Here is a 27,256-nt window from a genome sequence, read left to right on the forward strand (position 1 = left end):
GGACGTGTTGGTATTTCAAGAAATTCCTATACGTGGAAATCGTCCAGTAAATGATGCATGTTTACATAAACAGTTTGAGCCCATGTAGTAGACTTTAGACGAAACAGTAAATAAATGCAGAAAATAACCATTGTTCCTCCGCACTATTGTACGTTTGACAGCACACTTAAGGAAATGGCGTGCGCCAACAGTCACGAGTGACTCTCAGGTCAGTCGATGGCGCTAGTGTGCGCCTGGCTTTAGACTTTACCACGTTGCACAAGATGGTGCAAAGTGCCATCTATCTCCCACTTAATTTTATGGATTGTGCGTTTCTTGCAAGCTACGAGATTCATATGTATGTCAGATTTGACGATAATTAAGCATGCATTCTGCAGCTTTTAAGCCATTGCGTTTTTGTATCAGGAGTACAGTTAAACAAGCAAAAGTTTGCATTAAACTGGCTCTTATAACGTCCGTCATTAAATGATTGGTTTTCTAAAGCCTCGATTTTTGATTGGATTTTCAAAACAAAGTACCCAATTCACTTAAGTGGGAATTCGAGAATATCACAACACAGATTTGTTTTTGTTAAATTTACCAACTAACTGAAATTCAAAGCATCTTTTTCGACAGTTAAGGAATTAACTTTGTGATAATTTAAAAACAAACCGATTTTTCTAAAAACTTTCCACATAATCACAAGGTACATTTGGATATGAATTGTTTTGATAAAGCCTGTATTCGATCATTTAGTCAAATGACATATCCTTCAAAGAAAACACACCCCATTCGATCACCCCTACCCAAATTCAATAATTGTGAATAAATAAAATAATATACAACACTTCAATATGCTTCAGGATTTTATTTCTCAATTTAACATGACTATATTTTTGGACTCTATTTCTTAATTGAACATGATTATATGATTAAATGCCAGGGACTCACAAACTTTCTTTTTCATCCAGCCTCAATTTGCAGCAAATGTACGGAGAAGGAAGGCTACTATTGCACTTTGGATGATACGGAGATGGACATTCATATTTCCATGGAAATCCAGCAACTCCATTTTTACATGTACAGTACTCTCCCACCTCTTTTGAATGAAAGCAAAAACATTCACATAAATATGAGTGCCGATTACATAGTCAACAGTTGAAAAACTGTTGCCATGAAACAAGAGTTTCAATTAAGATGACAAGGGACAAAAAAGCCCACTATATGCGCGACCTTTGGCATTTACATTTATTAATAAAAAAAACGAAAGCTAGTCGATTGCTGAGGAGATAGCTTTGTAAGCGCCTTTGGAAACGCTTATTTGCAAAGATTCAGTTCAATATGTTTCGCACTTATAGAAAGCGTGATCAAAAATGCTGTAAATACCGTCACGCATTTCTAAGTACATGCTTCACAATCTTTAAGTACAGTGCGGTTTAACATACTTAGCACATCAGCACCAAAGGAAAGAGCAACAAGCATCAAAACGAACGTTGCTGTTATCAACTTCATCGTTTTACCTTAATGATACAAAAAAAATAGTCACGGCAAGTTTTGATAATTAAAGAAAAAACAAATAAAATAGCACATTCGAAATTTGCATTTCTCTCTAAAAGATCCTAGAATTTATAAAAGAATTGTTAGACGCGACACTTAGTTCTTACTTCAAGAATCAAGAAACCAAAAAATTCTTTGCGTTTACTTTGCCGTCTTCTTCTTCGTTCGTCTTGTCTGCCGCAAAGTATTGCTTGTGTTTGCTTGATTTGAAGCTGGTTCCGTTCTTTAAATGTTTCTTAACACGAAATCACACGTGAATAATTAAAAAAACAACCAATTGTTATTAAGAAAGTATAAAATCATGTGACACATGGTGGTCATGGGATTTTACAGAAGATAACAGTTGAAATTTGTGCTTCAGCCTACATCTTAAAACCTTAGAATTTGGTAAATTGTAATGGCTATTTAACTGAAATGAAAACGCTGCTGTATACAATTAAGTATCTGGGTTTTTTTGGCAATGAAGTTTTCAAATATATATAAAGCTGATTGCTTGAGTAAAGCACGTGGCACAAAGCACTGGTAATTCAAAAAGTAATTATTATATAATCAATAAACTGCATTGCGTAATATTTTAATCAATACAGTCACTAATTTAACTTTTATCAGGATCACTAAATGACTCGCTGATGATTTGTTTTGGAAAATATGTAACCAAATTCTCGTATTCAACACAGGCGGCAACTATAAACGGACTTGTAAAAAAGTTTTCTCTCTTTTTTTCCTGCTAACAACTTTTTTTGCATCACCAATAGGCGTGTTAAAGCAGATAATTAATGCGGTTCAATAGGATTATAGATTACTTCCAAGTGGTACGTAAATTTTTCAATTGAAAATTTAGCGTGAACTACCACTGACTTGGACGTGTTGGTATTTGAATAAATTCCTATACGTGCACTTAGACATGTCAGCTTCATTTCTCAGCAGTGAACATATGGTTTTCAGTTTATGTCCACAGGTATGGAGGATTGATGAGGAGTGATTGGCCTTGGAATTTCATTTTATTATGCAACTGTATATTGTTGCACAATATGCCAATGTTGTGAAGGTGAAGCACGCTTTACAAATATTTTTGTGGGCTAACAATAATTTTTCATAAAACTGTCTGAGAATTCTCCTTCAGCGATCGGATAGAATGCTCATTAATATGATGTAAAACGACAATATCATAACCGTGGTTTCATTGGTAAATTTAATCCCACATATCAAATACCTTCATAAATCATTATCTACGGCTCTATATCCACGAGTAAAGATTGTCAATTATTCAATCATTATGCAACACGAAAAACATCGAGCGATTTCCTGAAGAAATTTTCATCCATACAGTAGACAATTTATGGTTACGGACACCACGCTATCTATTGATGAATACAGAAAACTTAAGGATGCCCTCCACCGGTCCCTAATGAAAACATGGACTTGAATGTGATAATAGACCGTCTATAGAATTGGCAACCAGCGGTGAGGCATATTTCAATTGCATTAAGCTTGCCGCAAAACCCACTTCCAGTCTTGTATCAAATCACTATCATACAGCAAACGGTAATCATTTGCTAAAGGCCAAAATCTCTATCATAGGTGTGTGAACGTGTCCACACCCAAAGAAAGCCTCTAGAAGATTTTTCAATTGAAAATTTTTTGTGATTTACCACTGACTTAGACGCATTGATAATCGAAGAATAAATGCACTTAGACATGTCAGCTTCATTTCTCAGCAGTGACTATATGGTCAGTAGCTGTCATCAACACAGCATACAAATCCATAGGGATCGAGGATTGAGATTGGCCTGGGTGTTACATTTTATTATGCAACAGTATATTGCTGCACAATATGGTAACAGATAACTTTTGTCAGCTGAAAATTAGTCCACGCGAGGCACGTTGTTTGATACAAATAAATGTTCTCCTCGGATGTATACAATATAATTTTCCATTAGATTGTCTTTTCAGGAACTGGACGGAATGCTCATTCTTATTTATAATAATGTAAATCGACAAAATCGTGACCGTGTTTCATTAGTAAATTTAACCACACGCTTCAAATTCCCAAAGTTTAATAATTTTTTGTAATTTAGTATCTGCTGTTCTTATATTCACGCGTTTGGAGAGGTGTAAATATTTTTAGTCAATTGTTTATCATGCAACTATATATTGGACTATTGTTACGTATTATATTGTCACGTGTGCTGACACTTAGTCCTGGCACGCGAAGGTTCATGGACTAATATGCATGGTTAAGTGGGGCAGCCCGACAAAAACATTTGGTCGTGCTATAGCGAGTACAAACATGAAGTTCTTGTACAGTTGGTGACAACATAGATCGTTATGTACGCTTCAAAGTGCAACTTTGATTTTTGATGCTTTTGGAAATCGTCCAGTAAATAATGCATGTGTACATAAACAGTTTGAGCCCATGTAGTTGACTTTAGACGAAACAGTAAATAAATGCAACAAAATAACCATTGTTCCTCCACACTATTTTACGTTTCTTTTCGCACCAAGATTGTTGGAACCCGTTATCTCTTGTTTTCAAGGGGAGCGTAAGAGGTTGGTCGAGGCATACGAGCAATATTTTCCTACTTTATAGCATTGCGTGAACTGACAATCCTTCATGAAAGCTCAGAAACGATATCTCTGACCCTTTATGTATCTGACGCGACGTTTGACTGCCCTTGATTGATTTCCATGCTCACACACAAAAATTAATTCAATAACACAGTAAAACGTGTCCTTTGACTTTTAATTTTCATTGCATTTGGCACATGTAAAGTTCGACATTTGAAACGGCCCTTACATCTTTTTTCTTTCACTTGGAGCCAATGTTCACTCGTGCATGATTTTATTCAACATGTTGAATATTCAGCGCCGATGGCGCGCTAGGCAAATATTGCTCAAAACTGGACAGCACACTTAAGGAAATGGCGTGCGCCAACAGTCACGAGTGACTCTCAGCTCAGTCGATGGCGCTTGTGTGCGCCGGGCTTTAGAGTTTACCACGTTGCACAAGATGGTGCAAAGTGCCATCTATCTCTCACTTAATGCATGGATTGTGCGTTTCTTGCAAGCTATGAGATTCATATGTACGTCAGATTTCACGATAATTAAGCATGCATTCTGCAGCTTTTAAGCCATTGCGTTTTTGTATCAGGAGTACAGTTAAACAAGCAAAAGTTTGCATTAAACTGGCTCTTATATCGTCCGTCATTAAATGATTGGCATTTTAAAGCCTTGATCGTGGATTGGATTTTCAAAACAAAGTACCCAATTCACTTAAGTGGGAATTCGAGAATATCACAACACAGATTTGTTTTTGTTAAATTTACCAACTAACTGAAATTCAAAGCATCTTTTTTGACAGTTAAGAAATAAACTTTGCGATAATTTAAAAAAAACCGATATTTCTAAAAACTTTCCACATAATCACAAGGTACATTTGGATATGAATTGTTTTGATAAAGCCTGTATTCGATCATTTAGTCAAATGACATATCCTTCAAAGAAAACACACCCCATTCGATCGCCACTACCCAAATTCAATAATTATGAATAAATAAAATAATATATAACACTTCAATATGCTTCAGGATTTTATTTCTCAATTTAACATGACTATATTTTCGGACTCTATTTGTTAATTGAACATGATTATATGATTAAATGCCAGGGACTCACAAACTCAATTCTTTTTCATCCAACCTCACTTTGCAGCAAACGTACGGAGAAGGAAGGCTACTCTTGCACTTTGGATGATACGGAGATGGACAGTCATATTTCCATGGAAATCCAAGACCTGTACCTTCACATGAACAGTACTCTCCCACCTCTTTTCAATGAAAGCAAAATTATTCACATAAATATGAGTGCCGATTACATAGTCAACAGTTGAAAAACTGTTGCCGTAAAGCAAGAATTTCAATTAAGATCACAAGGGACAAAAAAACCGCTATATGCGCGACCTTTGGCATTTATATTTATTAATAAAAAAACGAGAGCTAGTCAATTGCTGAGGAGATAGCTTTGTAAGCGCCATAGGAAACGCTCATTTGCAAAGATTCAGTTCAATTTTTTCGCACTTATAGAAAGCGTGATCAAAAATGCTGAAAATACCGTCACGCATTGGAAGTACATGCTTCACAATCTTTAAGTACAATGCGGTTTAACATACTTGGCACATCAGCACCAAAGGAAAGAACAACAAGCATCAAAACGAACGTTGCTGTTATCAACTTCATCGTTATGCCTTAATGATACAAAAAAAAATAGTCACGGCTAGTTTTGATAAATAAAGAAAAAACAAATAAAATAGCACATTCGAAATTTGCATTTCTCTCTAAAAGATCCTAGAATTTATAAAAGATTGTTAGACGCGACACTTAGTTCTTACTTCAAGAATCAAGAAACCAAAAAATTCTTTGCGTTTACTTTGCCGTCTTCTTCCTCGTTCGTCTTGTCTACCGCAAAGTATTGCTTGTGTTTGGTTGATTTGAAGATGGTTCCGTTCTTTAAATGTTTCTTAACACGAAATCACACGTGAATAATTAAAAAACCAACCAATTGTTATTAAGAAAGTATAAAATCATGTGACACATGGTGGTCATGGGATTTTACAGAAGATAAAGGTTAAAATTTGTGCTTCAGCCTACATCTTAAAACCTTAGAATTTGGTAAATTGTAATGGCTATTTAACTGAAATGAAAACGCTGCTACATACAATTAAATATCTGGGGTTTTTTGGCAATGAAGTTTTCAAATATATATAAAGCAGATTGCTTGAGTAAAGCACGTGGTACAAAGCACTGGTAATTCCAGAAAGTAATTATTATGTAATCAATAAACTGCATTGCGTAATATTTTAAGCAGTACAGTCACAAGTTTAACTTTTATCAGGATCACGAAATCTTTCTAGTATTAAAGCGCATATATTGCACATACACAAATATGTCGCATATACAATAAATATAATGAATTTATGACTCGCTGATGATTTGTTTTGGAAAATATGAAACCAAATTCTCGTATTCAACACAGGCGGCAACTATAAACGGACTTGTAAAAAAGTTTTCTCTCTTTTTTTCCTGCTAACAACTATTTTGCATCACCAACAGGCGTGTTAAAGCAGATAATTAATGCGGTTCAATAGGATTATAGATTACTTCCAAGTGGTACATAAATTTTTCAATTGAAAATTTAGCGTGAACTACCACTGACTTGGACTTGTTGGTATTTGAATAAATTCCTATACGTGCACTTAGACATGTCAGCTTCATTTCTCAGCAGTGAACATATGGTATTCAGTTTATGTCCACAGGTATGGAGGATTGATGAGGAGTGATTGCCATTGGAATTTCATTTTATTATGCAACTGTATATTGTTGCACAATATGGCAATATTGTGCACGTGAAGCACGCTTTACAAATATTTTTGTGGGCTAGACAACAATTTTCATAAAACTGTCTGAGAATTCTCCTTCAGCGATCGGATAGAATGCTCATTACTATGATGTAAAACGACAATATCATAACTGTGGTTTCATTGGTAAATCTAATCCCACATATCAAATACCTTCATAAATCATTATCTACGGCTCTATATCTGCGGGTAAAGATTGTCAATTATTCAATCATTATGCAACTATATATGTGGGCTATTGTTGCGTGTTATGGCAACATGTAACAAACTATGTAAATACATTCGTCAGATATACACTAATTTTCCATAAAATTTTTAAAGAACGCTTCTTCAACGAGCATTTCAGGAATCATACGAGAGGTTTATTTTTATGATGTAATTCTGATTCATGTATAGCCCCAAAATCCTTATGGTGTTTCATTCGTAACTCCACGTTTACGCATCATATTCCTAAAACCTTTACAGTTTTTCATAAAACAACAATTAGCACTTGAGATTTAACAAATTTCTGTGTTCGAAATCAAAGTTGCTGTTTCATAACGTAAATAAACCATGCAGGTTTGGTAAAATATCATCAATTAATTCTTACGGTTAAGAGAAATAAGAGAACAATGAAATTTTGAGGAATTTTGCAGCAAAATTACTATATTACCTTAGGCCTGTTTCAAACGTCAACTTTACATGAACCGAACGCATTAAAGACAAAGAAAAGAGATGAACTTCCTCATTATCTTTTGTTCTCAATGCGTTTGGTTCATGTAACGTTCGACGTTTGAACTTGGCCTTACTAGATGTAAATGAATAAAATGCGCACTTTTTTTAATGGAAACTGATAATGTAATGTAAAGATGCAAGGTATTTACATATATACCTCCTTTGCCCGTGGGGAAAAACTAGGTTGCACAACTGATCGCACAACTTGTCGGCGGCATCACGTATTTTAATGACAACTACTTTTAACTATCATTGTATATTTAAAATAATACAAATTACGCGTAACTAGCAATAAATTTTAATTTCTTAATTTTGATTGCAAGCATAACATAATTTTGTACGCAGTTAATTAGTTTTGTTGATCGTTAGTGTTCACGCCATTCCATTCCTCACTATTATATGTGAAATTTTAATAAAATTTTGAATTCAATAAAAAATGCACTGATGATTACATATCATGCAGGTACAAGGTCCAAATGTACTGCTCTACTAGTTGTATTTCTTCATTCCATTTTACAATTCACATCAAGTGCTTGTGTCATAGTAAATCAGTTGACTGCTGCCCGTTGTTTTGTGACAGCACATACAAGATGAGTTCATCATGAACTTAGTTAGAAATTATACAAATTCATTGTCAAATTATAAGACTTATAAAGCAAGCCGCTAACCTAAGCATTTCAGCAACAAAACGACATAAGTACCAACATACGGAAAAGTCACGTGGTGTCATCAGCAGTAAGTATTTCAGCTCCAGAGTCGGTCACGAGTATGGTATGTTCAAACTGCGCTGATCTATATAATTGTATTACACTGAATTACTGTTCCCACAGCATGTGAAACAAAACATACATTGTTACATACATAAAATAAAGATAGATACCTGGTACCATCCGATGATACACACGTCCAACCATCTTCTAAAATCTCAAAATCTGTATGCCCCTCAATAAGAATTGGCTCTTAAAAGAGCAAATTTACAAAATATTTTGTTAATACAAACGGCGGGGATGGATCGAGAATGATTTTAGGAGTGCTTGAATTTGAATTTTGGCGGCTACTGAATAGGAGCTACCGACATTTTTGTCATACTATATTACGCATATAAACACTATGATTGGAAGATATTTTTTTAAAGCATGCTCTGTTAAACACAAATTACAATTAGCCTACTAGCTTGGTAAATTATTTCCGTGGAGATAAGCACCTCTTGCACCTCGGCAGCCATAGCAAAGGAAGGGTGTGTAGTCCCAGCACCCACACAAAAACCATCTCTCATAAATTGTTATCGTAATAAACTGACGTTAAAATATCATAAAGAAGATCGACGAACGTAATATTACCGATTGTGAATGTCATCCCTGATTTCATTCTACCAGGATTTTCATTGTCTGTAGAAAAAATGTAATTAAAAAAATATAATTACAAATTACGTCAATGAGCAGAAGCACACGCCAAATTTGAGAAAATGGAAAATGACAACACAGAATGAATTTTCGATGCGTCAAAGAACCAGTAAAAAAGTCTTGAATCCTTTTGTTCATGACACTAGAAGCTTGTTCTGTATTTTTCCATACATGACACAAAGTTCACAGCAGTAGAACTATAACACTTCATGTTTCCCAAAGTTTTATTAATATGATGATATGAACCGACATCTTTCTTGAAATTTTTGTTTCTCGATAGTGAAGAAATTTCTACCAACGACTGGCAACACTATGTGTGAGAAAAAGACATAACTGTCTGCAGCTCAAAATATAACAATCTCATTCAAAGGTTTCTTTAGCTATAGCCGCAATTTTTATGTTGATTATGTGGATTGTTTTATTTATATATGAAAATTTAATATGAGTTGAAGTTACAAGCGATGTCGGGGGTTTAAAACCTGAAATGCAACGTATGAGACCCCGTTCACACGATACCGGTAGAGTTTGAAAACGGTTTGGGGTACTGTTCACACGATGCCGGTATGAAAAAGTATGAAACCGTTACGCTAACAGTAATAGTTTGAAAACGGTATAAAATTATACCGTGTCGGTTATGTGTGAACACCCAACCCTAAGAGTTTTATAACGGTTCAGTGAAACTTTTTTCTCCGCTAAAAATAAAGTGATAAAATATTCGAACACAGCTGTCACAGCGATAAATATGGTCAGCAAAAATTTTTAAGACTTCAAATAAATATAACTCAAATAAACTGAAAGCCGGCATCAATCCGGCGTAGTGTAAACGCATTACCAAAACGGAGCAAAACTCTGACGGTATCGTGTGAACAAAGTGAAACAGTATGAAACTATACCGGTTGAGTTTCTTACTGGTATTGTGTGAACGTAGTCTGACGTCGGAAGACCTCAGCCGGCTTTAAAACAAACATTATTCAAATCAACCAAATAAGGAAAAAATAAGTGATAAAAAGAATACAGCATTATCAACCTGGACAATGATCGTGCAAAGCATTGTACAAGCTTTCAATTAATGAAGAATTAAGTGAGGAAATCCAATAATGAATGCACTGTCAATAATTAATACAGTAACTGTCCAAGTCATAGTATAAACGTGATTTGACCAAAAAAGCCCCAATTTTATGGTTTTTGCGAATAGTGTTTACTATTTATGTATTGAAGAAATCTCTAAGGAATTATGAGATAATGTAACCCGCTCACGTCCGCTGGTGCCAACATTGGTATTGATAAAATATTCTTTTGTATTTGACCACCAACATGGCTGCCGTGACGTAACATGCAATCCACCTATGGCATCATTCCAGAAATTTGCTTTCCTTAAATGACGGGGTCGCTCATCTTTCCGTGCAGTTCTATTAATGTAACTTTAAATTTCTGAAATGTAACTTTTTTCCTGAATTCACATAGATAAAAAAATTTTGAACGTTGTTTCGTGCACAATCCCTATATCTTCCCTCTCATTCGGTGACAGCTGAGGCAAACCTCTTTTTCCCAAGCATTTGCAACACCTGAAATTCCTTCAGAACTCTTATATTTCTCGGAGCGTAGCCGAAACGAATAGGCTTCAAATCAGGATACTCATCTCCATCATCACAGCAATTTTGATTTCTCCCTTGATATTTTTCAACGTCAAGCTGATCTGTAGTGATGTTATTTGGTAAAACATGCGACATTGGATTTGGAGAGATAAAAGGATGTCCAAGAAGTTGCTGTGCTAAGCATTGGTTAAGGCTATCCGGATATAGACATCTATACAATGTATATGACATTAAAAGACAGTAGCTATAAATTCTTTGTCACTTTAATGCTTGTTTTTCCCAAGATCTTCATATTTTCAAGTGGAAGCCTTGAGTGGCAGTTTTCAAGCATGCCTATCATTATATTACCAAATGCATATTCCGAGAAGGGTAAAACTTTCTTTTTGACACTGCTATTCAATGAAAAGGAACTTACAGGTCCAAAACGAGCTTTTCAATGTATCAAGAGACTAAACTCTTTTCCTCAACAATAGTTGACTTTTTAAAGAAAACACCTAAAAATGTAATAATAGAAAACCAAAAATGTCCAAACGCGTTTACTTGAATCATAATACCCTATTGGCAAAAATAGCAAGTAATAAATCCTTATACATATCTATTGAGCTAAACGAAAATTGTTCACATTTTTTTCACTAGCTGTGAATGAACGTGAACTAATCCTTTACAATCTCACGGAGAATCCGCTGCATTCTCTGTTGGTCCTTGTACTATCCCTCGTCAAAAGCATTCCTTAGAGTACTGTTCTCACAATACTCCATCTGTATAAACAAAGTTTGCAGAGTACACTTTCAATCTTCTTGCATATCTCTTGTGGTGATTGCTTCCTCTTGACTTTCGAAATCAGATTCCTAGTCCTAAACGAAAGACGCAGGTAGTTATTTTTACATATCCTCAGCAACATCATGAACAGTTCCTACTACTATATACCACGTGAGCCAACGAGCTTCCAAACTGTATATGCGATTCATTGATATTTCTTTTGAACATATCTTCAGTGCTATTAATGGTTGTTTTCGTATTGAAGTCCCGTCCTCGCTAGAGCTTTTATTGTCGTCAACATGCTTAGAATCATTCGTGTGTTCATTCGTCAACGAGACTTCCTCCAAAACTGTCAAGCGTACGCTAGGTGCTTAAACTACGTTTAATTTCATCAAGCTATCTTCAAACTAGCGTCGCTGTTTCTCCTATCTGTCATGCGTGATTGTGTTTAACTGTTGTAAGTTCCATGTTCAAGTATTTCTTCTACCTCAATCCAAGACATATAATATCTGTCAAAAATATTAGAGCATTGTTTATGCACAAAATATGCAGATACAAAGTTATGGAGAAAAATAAAAACATCTCTAACATCATCACTAATATTACGAGTGGCGTAACAAAGTGTTGATGAGTTTGATATGCATTTGTCAAAACATGCTTAAGAAGACAAAGAGCATGCCAAAATTATATGATTGAAAACTTGCTCAGCGCATCTACAAGCACCAATTTCTGAGCTCGCTTTGTCACAAATTAATTGAGAATCTGAGAATGCGTTGTCAACTCCACAAACTCTCCAAGCTCATGGTAACGACCAACTGGATGTACCAGTACCGATTTTGGAGTAATTAGCTCGCTCAATCACAAGTTTTAAGACAAATCATCTGCGCATGCGCAGTCTGATTGAGCATGCGCAATCAACTTGACCAGCTACTCAAGTTCATTGTCATAGCAACGACCAACTGCATCTACTAGCACCAATTTTGAAGTAAATAGCATGCTTAGTAACAATTTAATAGAGAAATCATCTGCGCATGCGCTCGAGCATGTGCAGTCTACTCGAGTAATTGTTCATAGTCATGACAACGACTAACTATATGTACTTGCACTACATTTGTGTGAATTAACTCACTTAGTCGCAAATTATCAAAGAAATCATCTGGGCATGCGCAGTAATGATAACAATCATCCCACAACTTTCTTAAGCCTTTAAATTTTGGTATATATATATAAAGCTAAAACTTCATACAGTAGATGTCAACTAGCAGTGGAAGCTGGGTGCGATATAGTATGCAGTGGCTTAGGAGCCCACACTTCGGTGGCGACCGCACTCTCCCTGCGTACCTTGAGCAAAGCCTATCGCAGGTGATCTCAGGGTCTGATGGGCGGAAGCTTGGTATTGGCATCTCCCAAGTAGGAACCTCCTACTGAAACGTTAACATGTGGCGTTCTAGTGCCTTACATATAAGAAGGTATCGGGAAGCATTGCCCGAAAACGGTTTTTTTTGCTTTCGAATTTTTTCTTTTTATTTTCTTCTCATAAAACAAACCAAGCAATGTTTCAATTAACTTCTTATGTCCCTGTCTTTTTCTGACATTTATAATTAAAGACAACCTTAAACATGTTTCATACCATTTTTATCGGTTTATAACTTTCTGATTTAACTCTCCCATTTACTGCTTCTCATGTATCACGAGCAAACCATCCATATGCTTCATGGCAAAAAAACAAGGACTATGTGGTTCCCTTAATTAACATTCGACAGTCTAGTGCTCAACTATCTCGGGGTATCGGGAGGCATGGAACGAAAACGGGATTCTTTGGTTTTCAAAATTTGTCTTTTTCTTTACAAGATACGATTATCTACTTTGTTATAATAGTTTCTACAAAGATAACATTTATTAAGCCAAGCAATTTGTATCGTCTAAATTGAGCCTCGCTTTCAAGCCTTATGTTATAAAACTTTTATTTATTTTGGATGGTAAATTTCTTTTTACCTTACAATATTTTCATGATTCAGTCTAGAAAGTGACTTCTCTTCTCGAGGAATTTTGCGATGAAACAGTACATTTTTTGGATTCAAAGGAATTCTTTTGATCGCATAAAGAGAGCCATACAATTTATTAGCTACGTACGTAAGCGTATATAAGGCATTTCCAAACACGTACAAAGTTTCATTCACATGACCATTTAAACGATGCATGTAATAAAAAGCTACCGTCCTATATACCTTTTACACACAATAGGAATAACTTTCGGTGCCGTCTTCATATTCATTAATTAACTTTATCACAGAATTTGGTAAACATTAATGCATGGGTATGTAGAACTGAAATGGAAAACACTGCTGCATATACAATTCGTAATCTGGTAATTCCTTTTCGCCCTAATTCTAAAATATATAGTACCATGGCTTAATCAAAGCACATTAATGGTCCTTATGGCAAATCACGTCTTAAAATAAAATGAATATTTTCTAATCACTTAATTGAAATGCGTATGTACCTATTCTTGGTGTGCAGCCATGTTGGACGATTTTAACAAAGGATTTTCTTTATTTACAATGAAAATTTCATCCAACATGGCGAGTATTCCATTATTCTCTTATTCCCAGAGGGGAATGGTTGCACACCACCTATTAGTTTAAACATTCAATATATATCGCAAATACCATAGTGAATGGTAAAAGTAATATAATAAGTTGATAGTTCTTAAAAGAACTGTTTTAAGTAAAGAGCACTAAACTGATAGTTCTAAGTTAAACGACACGATGCATTTAGAACTATCGGGTTAGTGCTCTTTACTTAAAACAGTTCTTTTAAGAACTATCAACTTATTATATTACTTTTACCATTCACTATGGTATTTGCGATATTTAGAACTATTTTCAGATTTGTCACCACGACAAAGTCTCTATTTTAATACATTCAATATATTTAGACATGTTTCAAACATCGATCTTTACATGAGCCGAACGCATTTAAAACAAAAGATAATGAGAAGTTTAACTCATTTTCTTTTGTCTTTAATGCGTTCGGTGCATGTAAGTTCGATGCTTGAGACAGGCCTAACAAGCTTGATTTTCCTCAGGTTTACTAAATTTTTCTAAGTTCCAAGCGCAAGGAACATAAACAAAATTCTTATAAATCCATGCAACATGGTGCATCTTTGAATCGCCTGAAGGTTTCCCAAATCCCAATGAATATACGGTAGAGGGAATTTACACAATAAAAATACTTGCTCCGATAGCAATCAAATATAGTTTAAGCGGAGCCTAAATCTAGGCAGAAAAGCAGTCCACACTCATGGTTGAAGCACAACAATGCCAAAATTATGTTTCCATCAACAATAAGCTACATTCAAGTCTTCAACATTTACAATATTAAATGACGATTTTAAAATAAGAATTTTAATGATAATAACACTTTCGTCGTGCTCAGAAATTACCTTTGCTGTCTTAGAGTCAGAGCAAATTTTTCATTTCAATCTTCAAAAACACACTTGCCAGGAATCTAAAACCCAAACGAACATTTTGCTTGTGCGTTTTCATTTGTGAATAGCCGTGCTTCTGTGCCCTTCCTCGTCATTATTGAAACACAGATAAAATAATCAACCGCGCATCTTCCAACCTAATTATATTCACAATTCCATTCTTTTCCTTAATTACCTCGCTGAGGTAATTTCGAACTATTATCCAATTCTCTGGACTCTGCAGGATGCATAGAATATAATTATTGTGAGGTATTGTGATAATTTCAATGCTTATCACATTCGAGCTTTTACTTATGTATCCCTCACGAAAGCGGACACCTTTTGTGGGCAAACATTGCTTTTTTGCTAAGGTTTTTTGCTATTACCTCGCAAGACATCTCACGTACGAAGATACCAAGCCGTTGTAATAAGGATGTTATTTCCTTCATGAGAGGTTTGAGTGCATTATACACCATCAGATAGATTATGCGTTTCTTGCAAGCTATGAGATTCATATGTACGTCAGATTTCACGAATAATTAAGCATGCAATCTGCACCTTTTAAGCCATGGCGTTTTTATATCAGGAGTACAGTTAAACAAGCAAAGGTTTGTGCAAAGTTAAGGAATTAACTTTGTAATAATTTAAAAACAAACTGATTTTTCTAAAAACTTTCCACATAATCACAAGGTACATTTGGATATGAATTGTTTTGATAAAGCCTGTATTCGATCATTTAGTCAAATGACATATCCTTCAAAGAAAACACACCCCATTCGATCGCCACTACCCAAATTCAATAATTATGAATAAATAAAATAATATATAACACTTCAATATGCTTCAGGATTTTATTTCTCAATTTAACATGACTATATTTTCGGACTCTATTTGTTAATTGAACATGATTATATGATTAAATGCCAGGGACTCACAAACTCAATTTTTTTTCATCCAACCTCAATTTGCAGCAAACGTACGGAGAAGGAAGGCTACTCTTGCACTTTGGATGATACGGAGATGGACAGTCATATTTCCATGGAAATCCAAGACCTGTACCTTCACATGAACAGTACTCTCCCACCTCTTTTCAATGAAAGCAAAATTATTCACATAAATATGAGTGCCGATTACATAGTCAACAGTTGAAAAACTGTTAACGTAAAGCAAGAATTTCAATTAAGATCACAAGGGACAAAAAAACCGCTATATGCGCGACCTTTGGCATTTATATTTATTAATAAAAAAACGAGAGTTGTCAATTGCTGAGGAGATAGCTTTGTAAGCGCCATAGGAAACGCTCATTTGCAAAGATTCAGTTCAATTTTTTCGCACTTATAGAAAGCGTGATCAAAAATGCTGAAAATACCGTCACGCATTGGAAGTACATGCTTCACAATCTTTAAGTACAATGCGGTTTAACATACTTGGCTCATCAGCACCAAAGGAAAGAACAACAAGCATCAAAACGAACGTTGCTGTTATCAACTTCATCGTTATGCCTTAATGATACAAAAAAAAATAGTCACGGCTAGTTTTGATAAATAAAGAAAAAACAAATAAAATAGCACATTCGAAATTTGCATTTCTCTCTAAAAGATCCTAGAATTTATAAAAGAATTGTTAGACGCGACACTTAGTTCTTACTTCAAGAATCAAGAAACCAAAAAATTCTTTGCGTTTACTTTGCCGTCTTCTTCCTCGTTCGTCTTGTCTGCCGCAAAGTATTGCTTGTGTTTGGTTGATTTGAAGATGGTTCCGTTCTTTAAATGTTTCTTAACACGAAATCACACGTGAATAATTAAAAAACCAACCAATTGTTATTAAGAAAGTATAAAATCATGTGACACATGGTGGTCATGGGATTTTACAGAAGATAAAGGTTAAAATTTGTACTTCAGCCTGCATCTTAAAACCTTAGAATTTGGTAAATTGTAATGGCTATTTAACTGAAATGAAAACGCTACTGCATACAATTAAATATCTGGGGTTTTTTGGCAATGAAGTTTTCAAATATATATAAAGCTGATTGCTTGAGTAAAGCACGTGGCACAAAGCACTGGTAATTCAAAAAGTAATTATTATGTAATCAATAAACTGCATTGCGTAATATTTTAAGCAATACAGTCACGAGTTTAACTTTTATCAGGATCACGAAATTTTTCTAGTATCAAAGCGCATATATTGCACATACACAAATATGTCGCGTATACAATAAATATGATGAATTTATGACTCGCTGATGATTTGTTTTGGAAAATATGTAACCAAATTCTCGTATTCAACACAGGCGGCAACTATAAACGGACTTGTAAAAAAGTTTTCTCTCTTTTTTTCCTGCTAACAACTTTTTTTGCATCACCAATAGGCGTGTTAAAGCAGATAATTAATGCGGTTCAATAGGATTATAGATTACTTCCAAGTGGTACATAAATTTTTCAATTGAAAATTTAGCGTGAACTACCACTGACTTGGACGTGTTGGTATTTGAATAAATTCCTATACGTGCACTTAGACATGTCAGCTTCATTTCTCAGCAGTGAACATATGGTATTCAGTTTATGTCCACAGGTATGGAGGATTGATGAGGAGTGATTGCCATTGGAATTTCATTTTATTATGCAACTGTATATTGTTGCACAATATACCAATGTTGTGAAGGTGAAGCACGCTTTACAAATATTTTTGTGGGCTAGACAATAATTTTTCATAAAACTGTCTGAGAATTCTCCTTCAGCGATCGGATAGAATGCTCATTACTATGATGTAAAACGACAATATCATAACCGTGGTTTCATTGGTAAATTTAATCCCACATATCAAATACCTTCATAAATCATTATCTACGGCTCTATATCCACGAGTAAAGATTGTCAATTATTCAATCATTATGCAACACGAAAAACATCGAGCGATTTCCTGAAGAAATTTTCATCTATACAGTAGACAATTTATGGTTATGGACACCACGCTATCTATTGATGAATACAGAAAACTTAAGGATGCCCTCCACCGGTCCCTGATGAAAACATGGACTTGAATGTGATAATAGACCGTCTATAGAATTGGCAACCAGCGGTGAGGCATATTTCAATTGCATTAAGCTTGCCGCAAAACCCATTTCCAGTCTTGTATCAAATCACTATCATACAGCAAACGGTAATCATTTGCTAAAGGCCAAAATCTCTATAATAGGTGTGTGAACACGTCCAAACCCAAAGAAAGCCTCTAGAAGATTTTTCAATTGAAAATTTTGTGTGATTTACCAATGACTTAGACGCATTGATAATCGATGAATAAATGCACTTAGACATATCAGCTTCATTTCTCAGCAGTGATTATATGGTATTCAGTTCATGTCCACAGGTATCGAGGATTGATGAGGAGTGATTGCCATTGGAATTTCATTTTATTATGCAACTGTATATTGTTGCACAATATGGCAATATTGTGCACGTGAAGCACGCTTTACAAATATTTTTGTGGGCTAGACAATAATTTTTCAAAAACTGTCTGAGAATTCTCCTTCAGCGATCGGATAGAATGCTCATTACTATGATGTAAAATGACAATATCATAACTGTGGTTTCATTGGTAAATCTAATCCCACATATCAAATACCTTCATAAATCATTATCTACGGCTCTATATCCGCGGGTAAAGATTGTCAATTATTCAATCATTATGCAACTATATATGTGGGCTATTGTTGCGTGTTATGGCAACATGTAACAAACTATGTAAATACATTCGTCAGATATACACTAATTTTCCATAAAATTTTTAAAGAACGCTTCTTCAACGAGCATTTCAGGAATCATACGGGAGGTTTATTTTTATGATGTAATTCTGATTCATGTATAGCCCCAAAATCCTTATTGTGTTTCATTCGTAACTCCACGTTTACGCATCATATTCCTAAAACCTTTACAGTTTTTCATAAAACAACAATTAGCACTTGAGATTTAACAAATTTCTGTGTCCGAAATCAAAGTTGCTGTTTCATAACGTAAATAAACCATGCAGGTTTGGTAAATTATCATCAATTAATTCTTACGGTTAAGAGAAATAAGAGAACAATGAAATTTTGAGGAATTTTGCAGCAAAATTACTATATTACCTTAGGCCTGTTTCAAACGTCAAACTTTACATGAACCGAACGCATTAAAGACAAAAGAAAAAGAGATGAACTTCCTCATTATCTTTTGTTCTCAATGCGTTTGGTTCATGTAACGTTCGACGTTTGAACTTGGCCTTACTAGATGTAAATGAATAAAATGCGCACTTTTTTTAATGGAAACTGATAATGTAATGTAAAGATGCAAGGTATTTACATATATACCTCCTTTGCCCGTGGGGAAAAACTAGGTTGCACAACTGATCGCACAACTTGTCGGCGGCATCACGTATTTTAATGACAACTACTTTTAACTATCACTGTATATTTAAAATAATACAAATTACGCGTAACTAGAAATAAATTTTAATTTCTTAATTTTGATTGCAAGCATAACATAATTTTGTACGCAGTTAATTAGTTTTGTTGATCGTTAGTGTTCACGCCATTCCATTCCTCACTATTATATGTGAAATTTTAATAAAATTTTGAATTCAATAAAAAATGCACTGATGATTACATATCATGCAGGTACAAGGTCCAAATGTACTGCTCTACTAGTTGTATTTCTTCATTCCATTTTACAATTCACATCAAGTGCTTGTGTCATAGTAAATCAGTTGACTGCTGCCCGTTGTTTTGTGACAGCACATACAAGATGAGTTCATCATGAACTTAGTTAGAAATTATACAAATTCATTGTCAAATTATAAGACTTATAAAGCAAGCCGCTAACCTTCGCATTTCAGCAACAAAACGACATAAGTACCAACATACGGAAAAGTCACGTGGTGTCATCAGCAGTAAGTATTTCAGCTCCAGAGTCGGTCACGAGTATGGTATGTTCAAACTGCGCTGATCTATATAATTGTATTACACTGAATTACTGTTCCCACAGCATGTGAAACAAAACATACATTGTTACATACATAAAATAAAGATAGATACCTGGTACCATCCGATGATACACACGTCCAACCATCTTCTAAAATCTCAAAATCTGTATGCCCCTCAATAAGAATTGGCTCTTAAAAGAGCAAATTTACAAAATATTTTGTTAATACAAACGGCGGGGATGGATCGAGAATGATTTTTAGGAGTGCTTGAATTTGAATTTTGGCGGCTACTGAATAGGAGCTACCGACATTTTTGTCATACTATATTACGCATATAAACACTATGATTGGAAGATATTTTTTTAAAGCATGCTCTGTTAAACACAAATTACAATTAGCCTACTAGCTTGGTAAATTATTTCCGTGGAGATAAGCACCTCTTGCACCTCGGCAGCCATAGCAAAGGAAGGGTGTGTAGTCCCAGCACCCACACAAAAACCATCTCTCATAAATTGTTATCGTAATAAACTGACGTTAAAATATCATAAAGAAGATCGACGAACGTAATATTACCGATTGTGAATGTCATCCCTGATTTCATTCTACCAGGATTTTCATTGTCTGTAGAAAAATGTAATTAAAAATATAATTACAAATTACGTCAATGAGCAGAAGCACACGCCAAATTTGAGAAAATGGAAAATGACAACACAGAATGAATTTTCGATGCGTCAAAGAACCAGTAAAAAAGTCTTGAATCCTTTTGTTCATGACACTAGAAGCTTGTTCTGTATTTTTCCATACATGACACAAAGTTCACAGCAGTAGAACTATAACACTTCATGTTTCCCAAAGTTTTATTAATATGATGATATGAACCGACATCTTTCTTGAAATTTTTGTTTCTCGATAGTGAAGAAATTTCTACCAACGACTGGAAACACTATGTGTGAGCAAAAGACATAACTGTCTGCAGCTCAAAATATAACAATCTCATTCAAAGGTTTCTTTAGCTATAGCCGCAATTTTTATGTTGATTATGTGGATTGTTTTATTTATATATTAAAATTTAATATGAGTTGAAGTTACAAGCGATGTCGGGGGTTTAAAAAGTGAAATGCAACGTATGAGACCCCGTTCACACGATACCGGTAGAGTTTGAAAACGGTTTGGGGTACTGTTCACATGATGCCGGTATGAAAAAGTATGAAACTGTAACGCTAACAGTAATAGTTTGAAAACGGTATAAAATTATACCGTGTCGGTTATATGTGAACACCCAACCCTAAGAGTTTTATAAGGGTTCGATGAAACTTTTTTGTTCGCTAAAAATAACGCGATAAAATATTCGAACACAGCTGTCACAGCGATAAATATGGTCAGCAAAATTTTCGAAGAACACAAATAAATATAATTCAAATAAACTGAAAGCCGGCATCAATCCGGCGTAGTGTAAACGCATTACCAAAACGGAGCAAAACTCTGACGGTATCGTGTGAACAAAGTGAAACAGTATGAAACTATACCGGTTGAGTTTCTTACCGGTATTGTGTGAACGTAGTCTGACGTCAGAAGACCTAAGCCGGCTTTGAAATAAACATTATTCAAATCAACCAAATAAGGAAAATGAATCAGAGTGTTAAAAAATAAATGACTACAGAGATAAAACTTACTAAAATGTAAAATATCAGGAGGACCATGAAAATATGTGCCGATACCATGACCAATGAAATGCGGTACAACATTAAATCCGTTTTTGTTAGCAATGGAACTACAAATATTTAAAAAAACTACAAAGTCATCAATTGCCATCGCATGCAAAACTATCACACATCATTAAAAGCTACAATATGTGTTATTCTCCATTGGTATCTCTTGCTACTCAGTGACGTCAGAACTGGTCGCAACACACCATTGAACTAAAATACATGGAACACTAACTATAATAAAAACCCTCATAATTTTTTAAAGCCGTGCTTTTACCCCAGACATGCGTGTGTAGTCAATCAATTTTCACTCCGCGAAAGTATCTCGAAACACTACAAACGCGTGTCTGGTGTAAGATTTCGCTTCAATTATTTGCTTCAGGTAGCCTTCCAGTATTTCAGTTCAATGAAACACACCAACCGCAAGTTGTAAGACTAAAATGTTTTTTGCTGACTACGAATGCGTTCTCGGTGAGTATATTATTCATTGGAGTTTTCAAATGACAACCTGCAGTCAGCAATGGAGTAGACAATAGAGAGTTTTAGTTTGGCGTTTACAGCAAACCTCGGCTAACCGCTTGCCGATGAGGTTTGCCGTTTCGAAAATAATTGAATTAAGTTTGGAGTTTTGCATTTGTATTTTATGACTCGTATTGTCATGAGCTAAATTTCATGTTTTTTAATTAAAAGTATGCCGATAAAAAAGTCATATTCTTTATGTAAACTGACATGAAAATATAACATAAGGCCATAAATCTCACTTGGTTGTATTAATAGTACTAAAAAGCTCGCCGTAAATCACTTGCTGCAAGAAGGGCTTCTTACCGTTTAAACCTGAACCGCAAACCGACATGATCACGTGACTTTTTGCAATTTGCCGTTAACGCCGAACTAAAACTCTGTAAAGGGCTAACACCAAAGGAACCATAGAAATAACAGCTCAAATTTTTAATCATGCATTGCTAGAATTATTATGATACATCCTGATTACGTATCAAACATCTTCAGATTTTCGACCAACAAAACAAAAGTCGCGTCATTTAAACCATTTCCTGATGAATATGTTGTTTTGTGTATTTGTAGTGAATTTATATTTTGGTGTCAGCGTTTGAAGCAATACTATCCAAAACATCAGCATGTTAGGTTAGATTAGATTTTGATCATCATCAAGTGTAAATGATCACCTGATTATTTTGCCAATGATTGAAAAAGGCTCGCTATCCTTACAAACTAAGATGGCCGCGTCAAGACATTCCTTTGTGACAGTAACAAGTCGTCGTCCAGCCATATCTACATCACCAATTAGGAAAGTCTCAGATAAATCTCCATGAAAACCGTTCACAAAGACCTAAATAAATAACAAAATTCAAATGCATGGTAGAATTAAATCTTAAGCCAATTTCCCTGGCAACGTAGGCTGGTAGATGAGAGCTGGGTTGTCATAGAGGTTACTGGTAGACCGATGAATGGCAAAGTTGAAGATGAATGGCAAAGTTGAAGATGAATGTCAAGGTTGAAGATGAATGGCAAGGCTGAAGATGAATGGCAAAGTTGAAGATGAATGGCAAGGTTGAAGATGAATGGCAAGGTTGAAGATGAATGGCAAACTTGAAGATGAATGGCAAGGTTGAAGATGAATGGCAAGGTTGAAGATGAATGGCAAACTTGAAGATGAATGGCAAGGTTGAAGATGAATGGCAAGGCTGAAGATGAATGGCAAAGTTGAAGATGAATGGCAAAGTTGAAGATGAATGGCAAAGTTGAAGATGAATGGCAAAGTTGAAGATGAATGGCAAGGTTGAAGATGAATGGCAAGGTTGAAGATGAATGGCAAGGTGGAAGATGAATGGCAAGGTTGAAGAAGAATGGCAAGGTGGAAGATGAATGGGAAAGTTGAAGATAAATCGTAAAGTTGAAGATGAATGGCAAGGTTGAAGATGAATGGCAAAGTTCTGTTACTTACATTGCCAGGAACAATTGCTCAGTATCATAAATAAGATTGTATCAAAATAATGCCGATCATCAACGTCAATTATACTTAATAAATTTGCATGAAATACAAGCACTAAGTACCTTTCATGTGACGAAAATAAACATCATTATAAACATGAAACCTTATCATCGACATACTCACAAAAAAACGTCAGTAGTTCAGGAAATACGTATAGCATTTAGGAAAAAAAGACCGTAAAATTATTATGACATAATTTTATTGCCATCAATCTGAAATATTATACTGATATACATAATGATAGAATAAGCGCACTTCTCAGGTTTTAAATTTTATTAATTTCAGTTCACAAGCTTTCGGCGACAAGCAAACCGTAAAATGAAACATTCTTGAAAACTTAATAAAATTTAAAACCGTACAACATTTATTCCATCGTATCAATGTCTACACCTGGTTATACTTCATCTATGTTTTCTGTTATGAAATATACACATACCGAGACATCTACGTTGATTATATCTCCATCCTTAAGAATTGTTCTGTAAAAAAGTTACCAACGATACCCGTTATTGAAAATACAGACCACATTTTTCAATTTAGTACACTAACCTGTCTGGTATACCATGACAAACAACATCGTTCAAAGAAGTGCATACAGATTTGGGAAAGCCTTTATAGTTCAGTGGTGAAGGATACACACCATATTCAATGGAGGCATTGTGAACGACTTCGTCGATTTCTTCAGTTGATACACCTACCTGATAAAAAGGAATGTAGAATAGAAGAATAGTTAGAATAGAATAGAATGACTTTATTTACACAAGTGGGTATCATCATCAAAAACTGGTTTCCACGATAAGGCGTGCGTAAAATATAAAATAAAGATATTGTAAGTGTAAACGTAAGTGCAATAAGTAAAAAATAAATTCGATGATGTATATACTCAACACTACAATAAAAGATTAACAACTACTAGAACATGAAACATTTAGACACATAATAGGATATTTACAATCGATGAATAGCGATTTTTCTTTCAAAAGAGAAACGCGTATTATACACTCTCTTCAGTCAGTGGGCAAAGACTTTCATAGGGCAGCTCCATCAAACATTACACTTTTTTTCACATCATTACTACGTGGTCAAGGCAAATGAACTAAATTATGGCTCCCACGAAGATTGTAGTTTAAAAGTTCATTTTTGAAAGTAAATAAGCCTCGGAGGCAAATTAGCTATGCCCCGTGTTACTTAGAGTTTTGAATATCATTTTTTCTTTCCTTTTAAACTATTGTTCTTTTAAAGATTCTCAATCTACAGCATATAAGGCAGTTTCTTGACTAAATTCATTGGCCAAGTTTGCTATCAAACGTGCTGCTCCATTTTGAAGTTTTTGTAAACATTTAGACTGAGTTTCCCCCAAACACTCCATACTTTGCAACAATAATTGAATTAAGGTTGTAGCTACCAATGCGTCATGCAAACATTTAAGAGTACTTTGATGAACAATTTGTTTTAAAGCATACAAACCAGACGAACCATTTTTGCCGATAATTTCTACATTTCCAAGATAAATTTTCATTAATAAAGAACAAGGGCCCAAATTTTATTCATTATGCAAATGAAACGCAAAATAGTTACGTATATTTTGAGATCAAATTTAAAGCATGATAACCAATTATTGACTTAACATGATTGACCAAGTAGTGAGAGTGGGTAATGCAATCAATAATAAGAAATAGTAGTTATGAAAAGAATTTTCACACACACACTATCATGTGTATTTATAAAATAAACACAATGAAACGCGTGCGCTGATTGGTCTAGAGCTGAGTTTGCATTAGCCAGTGCAAAACACATCTGAGCTCAACCAATCAAATCAATATGAACAATCAATCAGTCAAAGTGAATTTGCAAATTGATCATGAATACATTTTAGAGGAAAAATAAAATGTTTGTCTTTTTTCGAATTATTGTTATTTTATAAAAGAAATAAATGAAGGTTTTTCGTGTTTGCACAGGCTTATGCAAACCTAAAAACGTTTGTGAGAACTCTAAACCAGGTGAAACCCTGGACTTTCGGTCTCGGGGCTTGCACTGATCTGCTCTCGAGTCCTTCTAAAGGTCTCCTCGGTTTGCATAAGCTTGTGCAAACACAGTAAACATCTTTTATTTCTTAGTTGGTTAAAATTAAAAGCGACCGAAGGGAGACTAACGCCCGCAATCCAAAAGCTCATTCACACCAACACTCACTGAGTAGGGATTCAAATCCCCACATAATTATTCGAAGCCAGCGTTTTGACTCTACAGATTGCTTGATTTGAAGTATTTTAAAGAAAGCTTGTCATCGATGGACAAATGACTTTGTCATTGATTAGAGAAAGCGCAATTTTTATGTCGCCCTCTGTGAGACAGTTTCGGCAATACGGGCGTGAGATTTGCGGGGGGGGGAAACGGAATAAAAGCTCAAGAAATTAGATCAATAAAAATCAATTAAATTTAGCACAAAACTACGTTACTACAACAAACACGTTACGTAGTAGGGTGAATGACATCAAACATAGTGAGTAGTTAAAAGAATCATTGTCACATTATTGCAGGGATTAAATCAAACAATGAAGGGAATTGTCATCTGTCACAAAATGATGACTTTTTCCATTTTGCGAGTTGCGACGCTTAACGTGGTCCTTTAATTCCCTTTCAATATCGGCTACAATTTTTTAAATGGTTGATCAACTAACTAAAGGCAGAAAAATGGGCAGTCCAGGAGGGAAGTCTGTTTCGTGTTCCTGGTCACTTGATGAAGTTACTAACCTTGACAAAATCTCTTGCTATATTCAGAACTTTTCTGGCAATCTTGCACGCCATTCTCATATGAGCAATATCATTTTTTGTTTTAATTTCGGGAAAACTTGGTGATGGAGGAACCAAACCACTCAAAGCATAAATTGGCTTCACAATATCATTTGGTACTGTCTTTAACAACCCATTTACTTGGAGATTTATCTTTTGATATAGTTCATGTTGAAGTAATGAAGCAATTTTTGGCTTCAGCCTTGTAAGCTTATTAAAACCTGCTGACATAACATTCAATACTTCACAGCTCCAAAACACAAGCAACCAGGAAGCATGAGACTGTTTGAAGAACTAGAAATATATGAGATAGCATTAGGAAACAGTTCATTAATGCAAAAATCTGTAGACAATATAATACATCTAAGTTATAGCGGAAAGTAGAAATCAAAGCAGGAAATTTAAAAATGAGAAATAACTATTAAGCAAATTGTCCAATTAAAAGTACAGTTAGAGCTCATATTATCAAATACTTAAAAATAATTCAATTAACTGTATGTTCTTGTTTAAATTAATCAATCCTTAAACAATATTCATTGTTTTTAAAGAGTTTGTTTCTCGGACAGGCTCAAAGTACTGCTTTTCTCCGTGGATTGGGCAAAATTCCGAGGTCACATATAGTTTTGCCATACATGAGTTTATATTCAACTGATGATGAAATCAATCCTATAATTCCTATTCCTGTTTTGAGCAAGCCATTTTACCTTAATAACAAATGGTTAAAGTTCTCATAAAAAGTGTTGATTCCTAAGAAACGACAAGAAGAAGTTATTGACTTACTATCCAAGATCAATCAATAAAAATACAACATTGATGTCTCTACTCTTTGCAGATGGTGCTTTTCGTGGCCATGTTACCATGCCACAGCCGTAGTTACTTTCCTGGGAAACTGGGGACTACAACAGTT

General features: G+C 34.9%; 1 protein-coding gene across 8 annotated transcripts; it reads right to left on the reverse strand.

The window, feature by feature from the left end:
- Positions 1–832: 832 nt before the first annotated feature.
- LOC124442768 (methionine aminopeptidase 1D, mitochondrial-like) lies at positions 833–27,211 on the reverse strand. 8 transcript variants are annotated; one of them, XR_006947351.1, is made up of 12 exons: positions 27,130–27,211; positions 26,311–26,643; positions 24,109–24,257; positions 23,996–24,038; positions 22,733–22,896; positions 21,516–21,613; positions 20,416–20,463; positions 19,955–20,033; positions 19,743–19,866; positions 16,537–16,664; positions 16,317–16,391; positions 833–1,078 (listed from the first exon to the last, which is right to left on the reverse strand). XR_006947351.1 is itself a non-coding variant. In XM_046993275.1 (10 exons), the coding sequence occupies exons 2-9, from the start codon at positions 26,578–26,580 to the stop codon at positions 19,791–19,793; spliced, it is 927 nt and encodes a 308-aa protein (XP_046849231.1). In that variant the 5' UTR covers positions 26,581–26,643; positions 27,130–27,211; the 3' UTR covers positions 16,536–16,664; positions 19,743–19,790. The 8 variants fall into 8 exon arrangements, 1 of the variants encoding a protein (XP_046849231.1); XR_006947349.1 differs by lacking the exon at positions 833–1,078 and adding an exon at positions 15,727–15,975; XR_006947350.1 differs by lacking the exon at positions 833–1,078 and adding an exon at positions 15,727–15,975 and having other exon boundaries at positions 27,054–27,211.
- Between the last annotated feature and the right edge of the window lie 45 nt (positions 27,212–27,256).

This window comes from Xenia sp. Carnegie-2017, unplaced genomic scaffold (genome assembly GCF_021976095.1).
Source record: "Xenia sp. Carnegie-2017 unplaced genomic scaffold, XeniaSp_v1 HiC_scaffold_1, whole genome shotgun sequence".
Taxonomy (NCBI): Eukaryota; Metazoa; Cnidaria; class Anthozoa; order Malacalcyonacea; family Xeniidae; genus Xenia; species Xenia sp. Carnegie-2017.

Bases quoted from the DNA above. Each gene is read 5' to 3' on its own strand.
- LOC124442768 (XM_046993275.1), bottom strand. From the start codon at position 26,580: ATGTCAGCAGGTTTTAATAAGCTTACAAGGCTGAAGCCAAAAATTGCT. The intron at 21,614-22,732 runs GTGATCATTTAC...AAATATTTGTAG, and splicing joins ATCATTGGCAAAATAATCAG to TTCCATTGCTAACAAAAACG. The intron at 19,867-19,954 runs GTATCTATCTTT...ACAATTATATAG, and splicing joins GTATCATCGGATGGTACCAG to ATCAGCGCAGTTTGAACATA.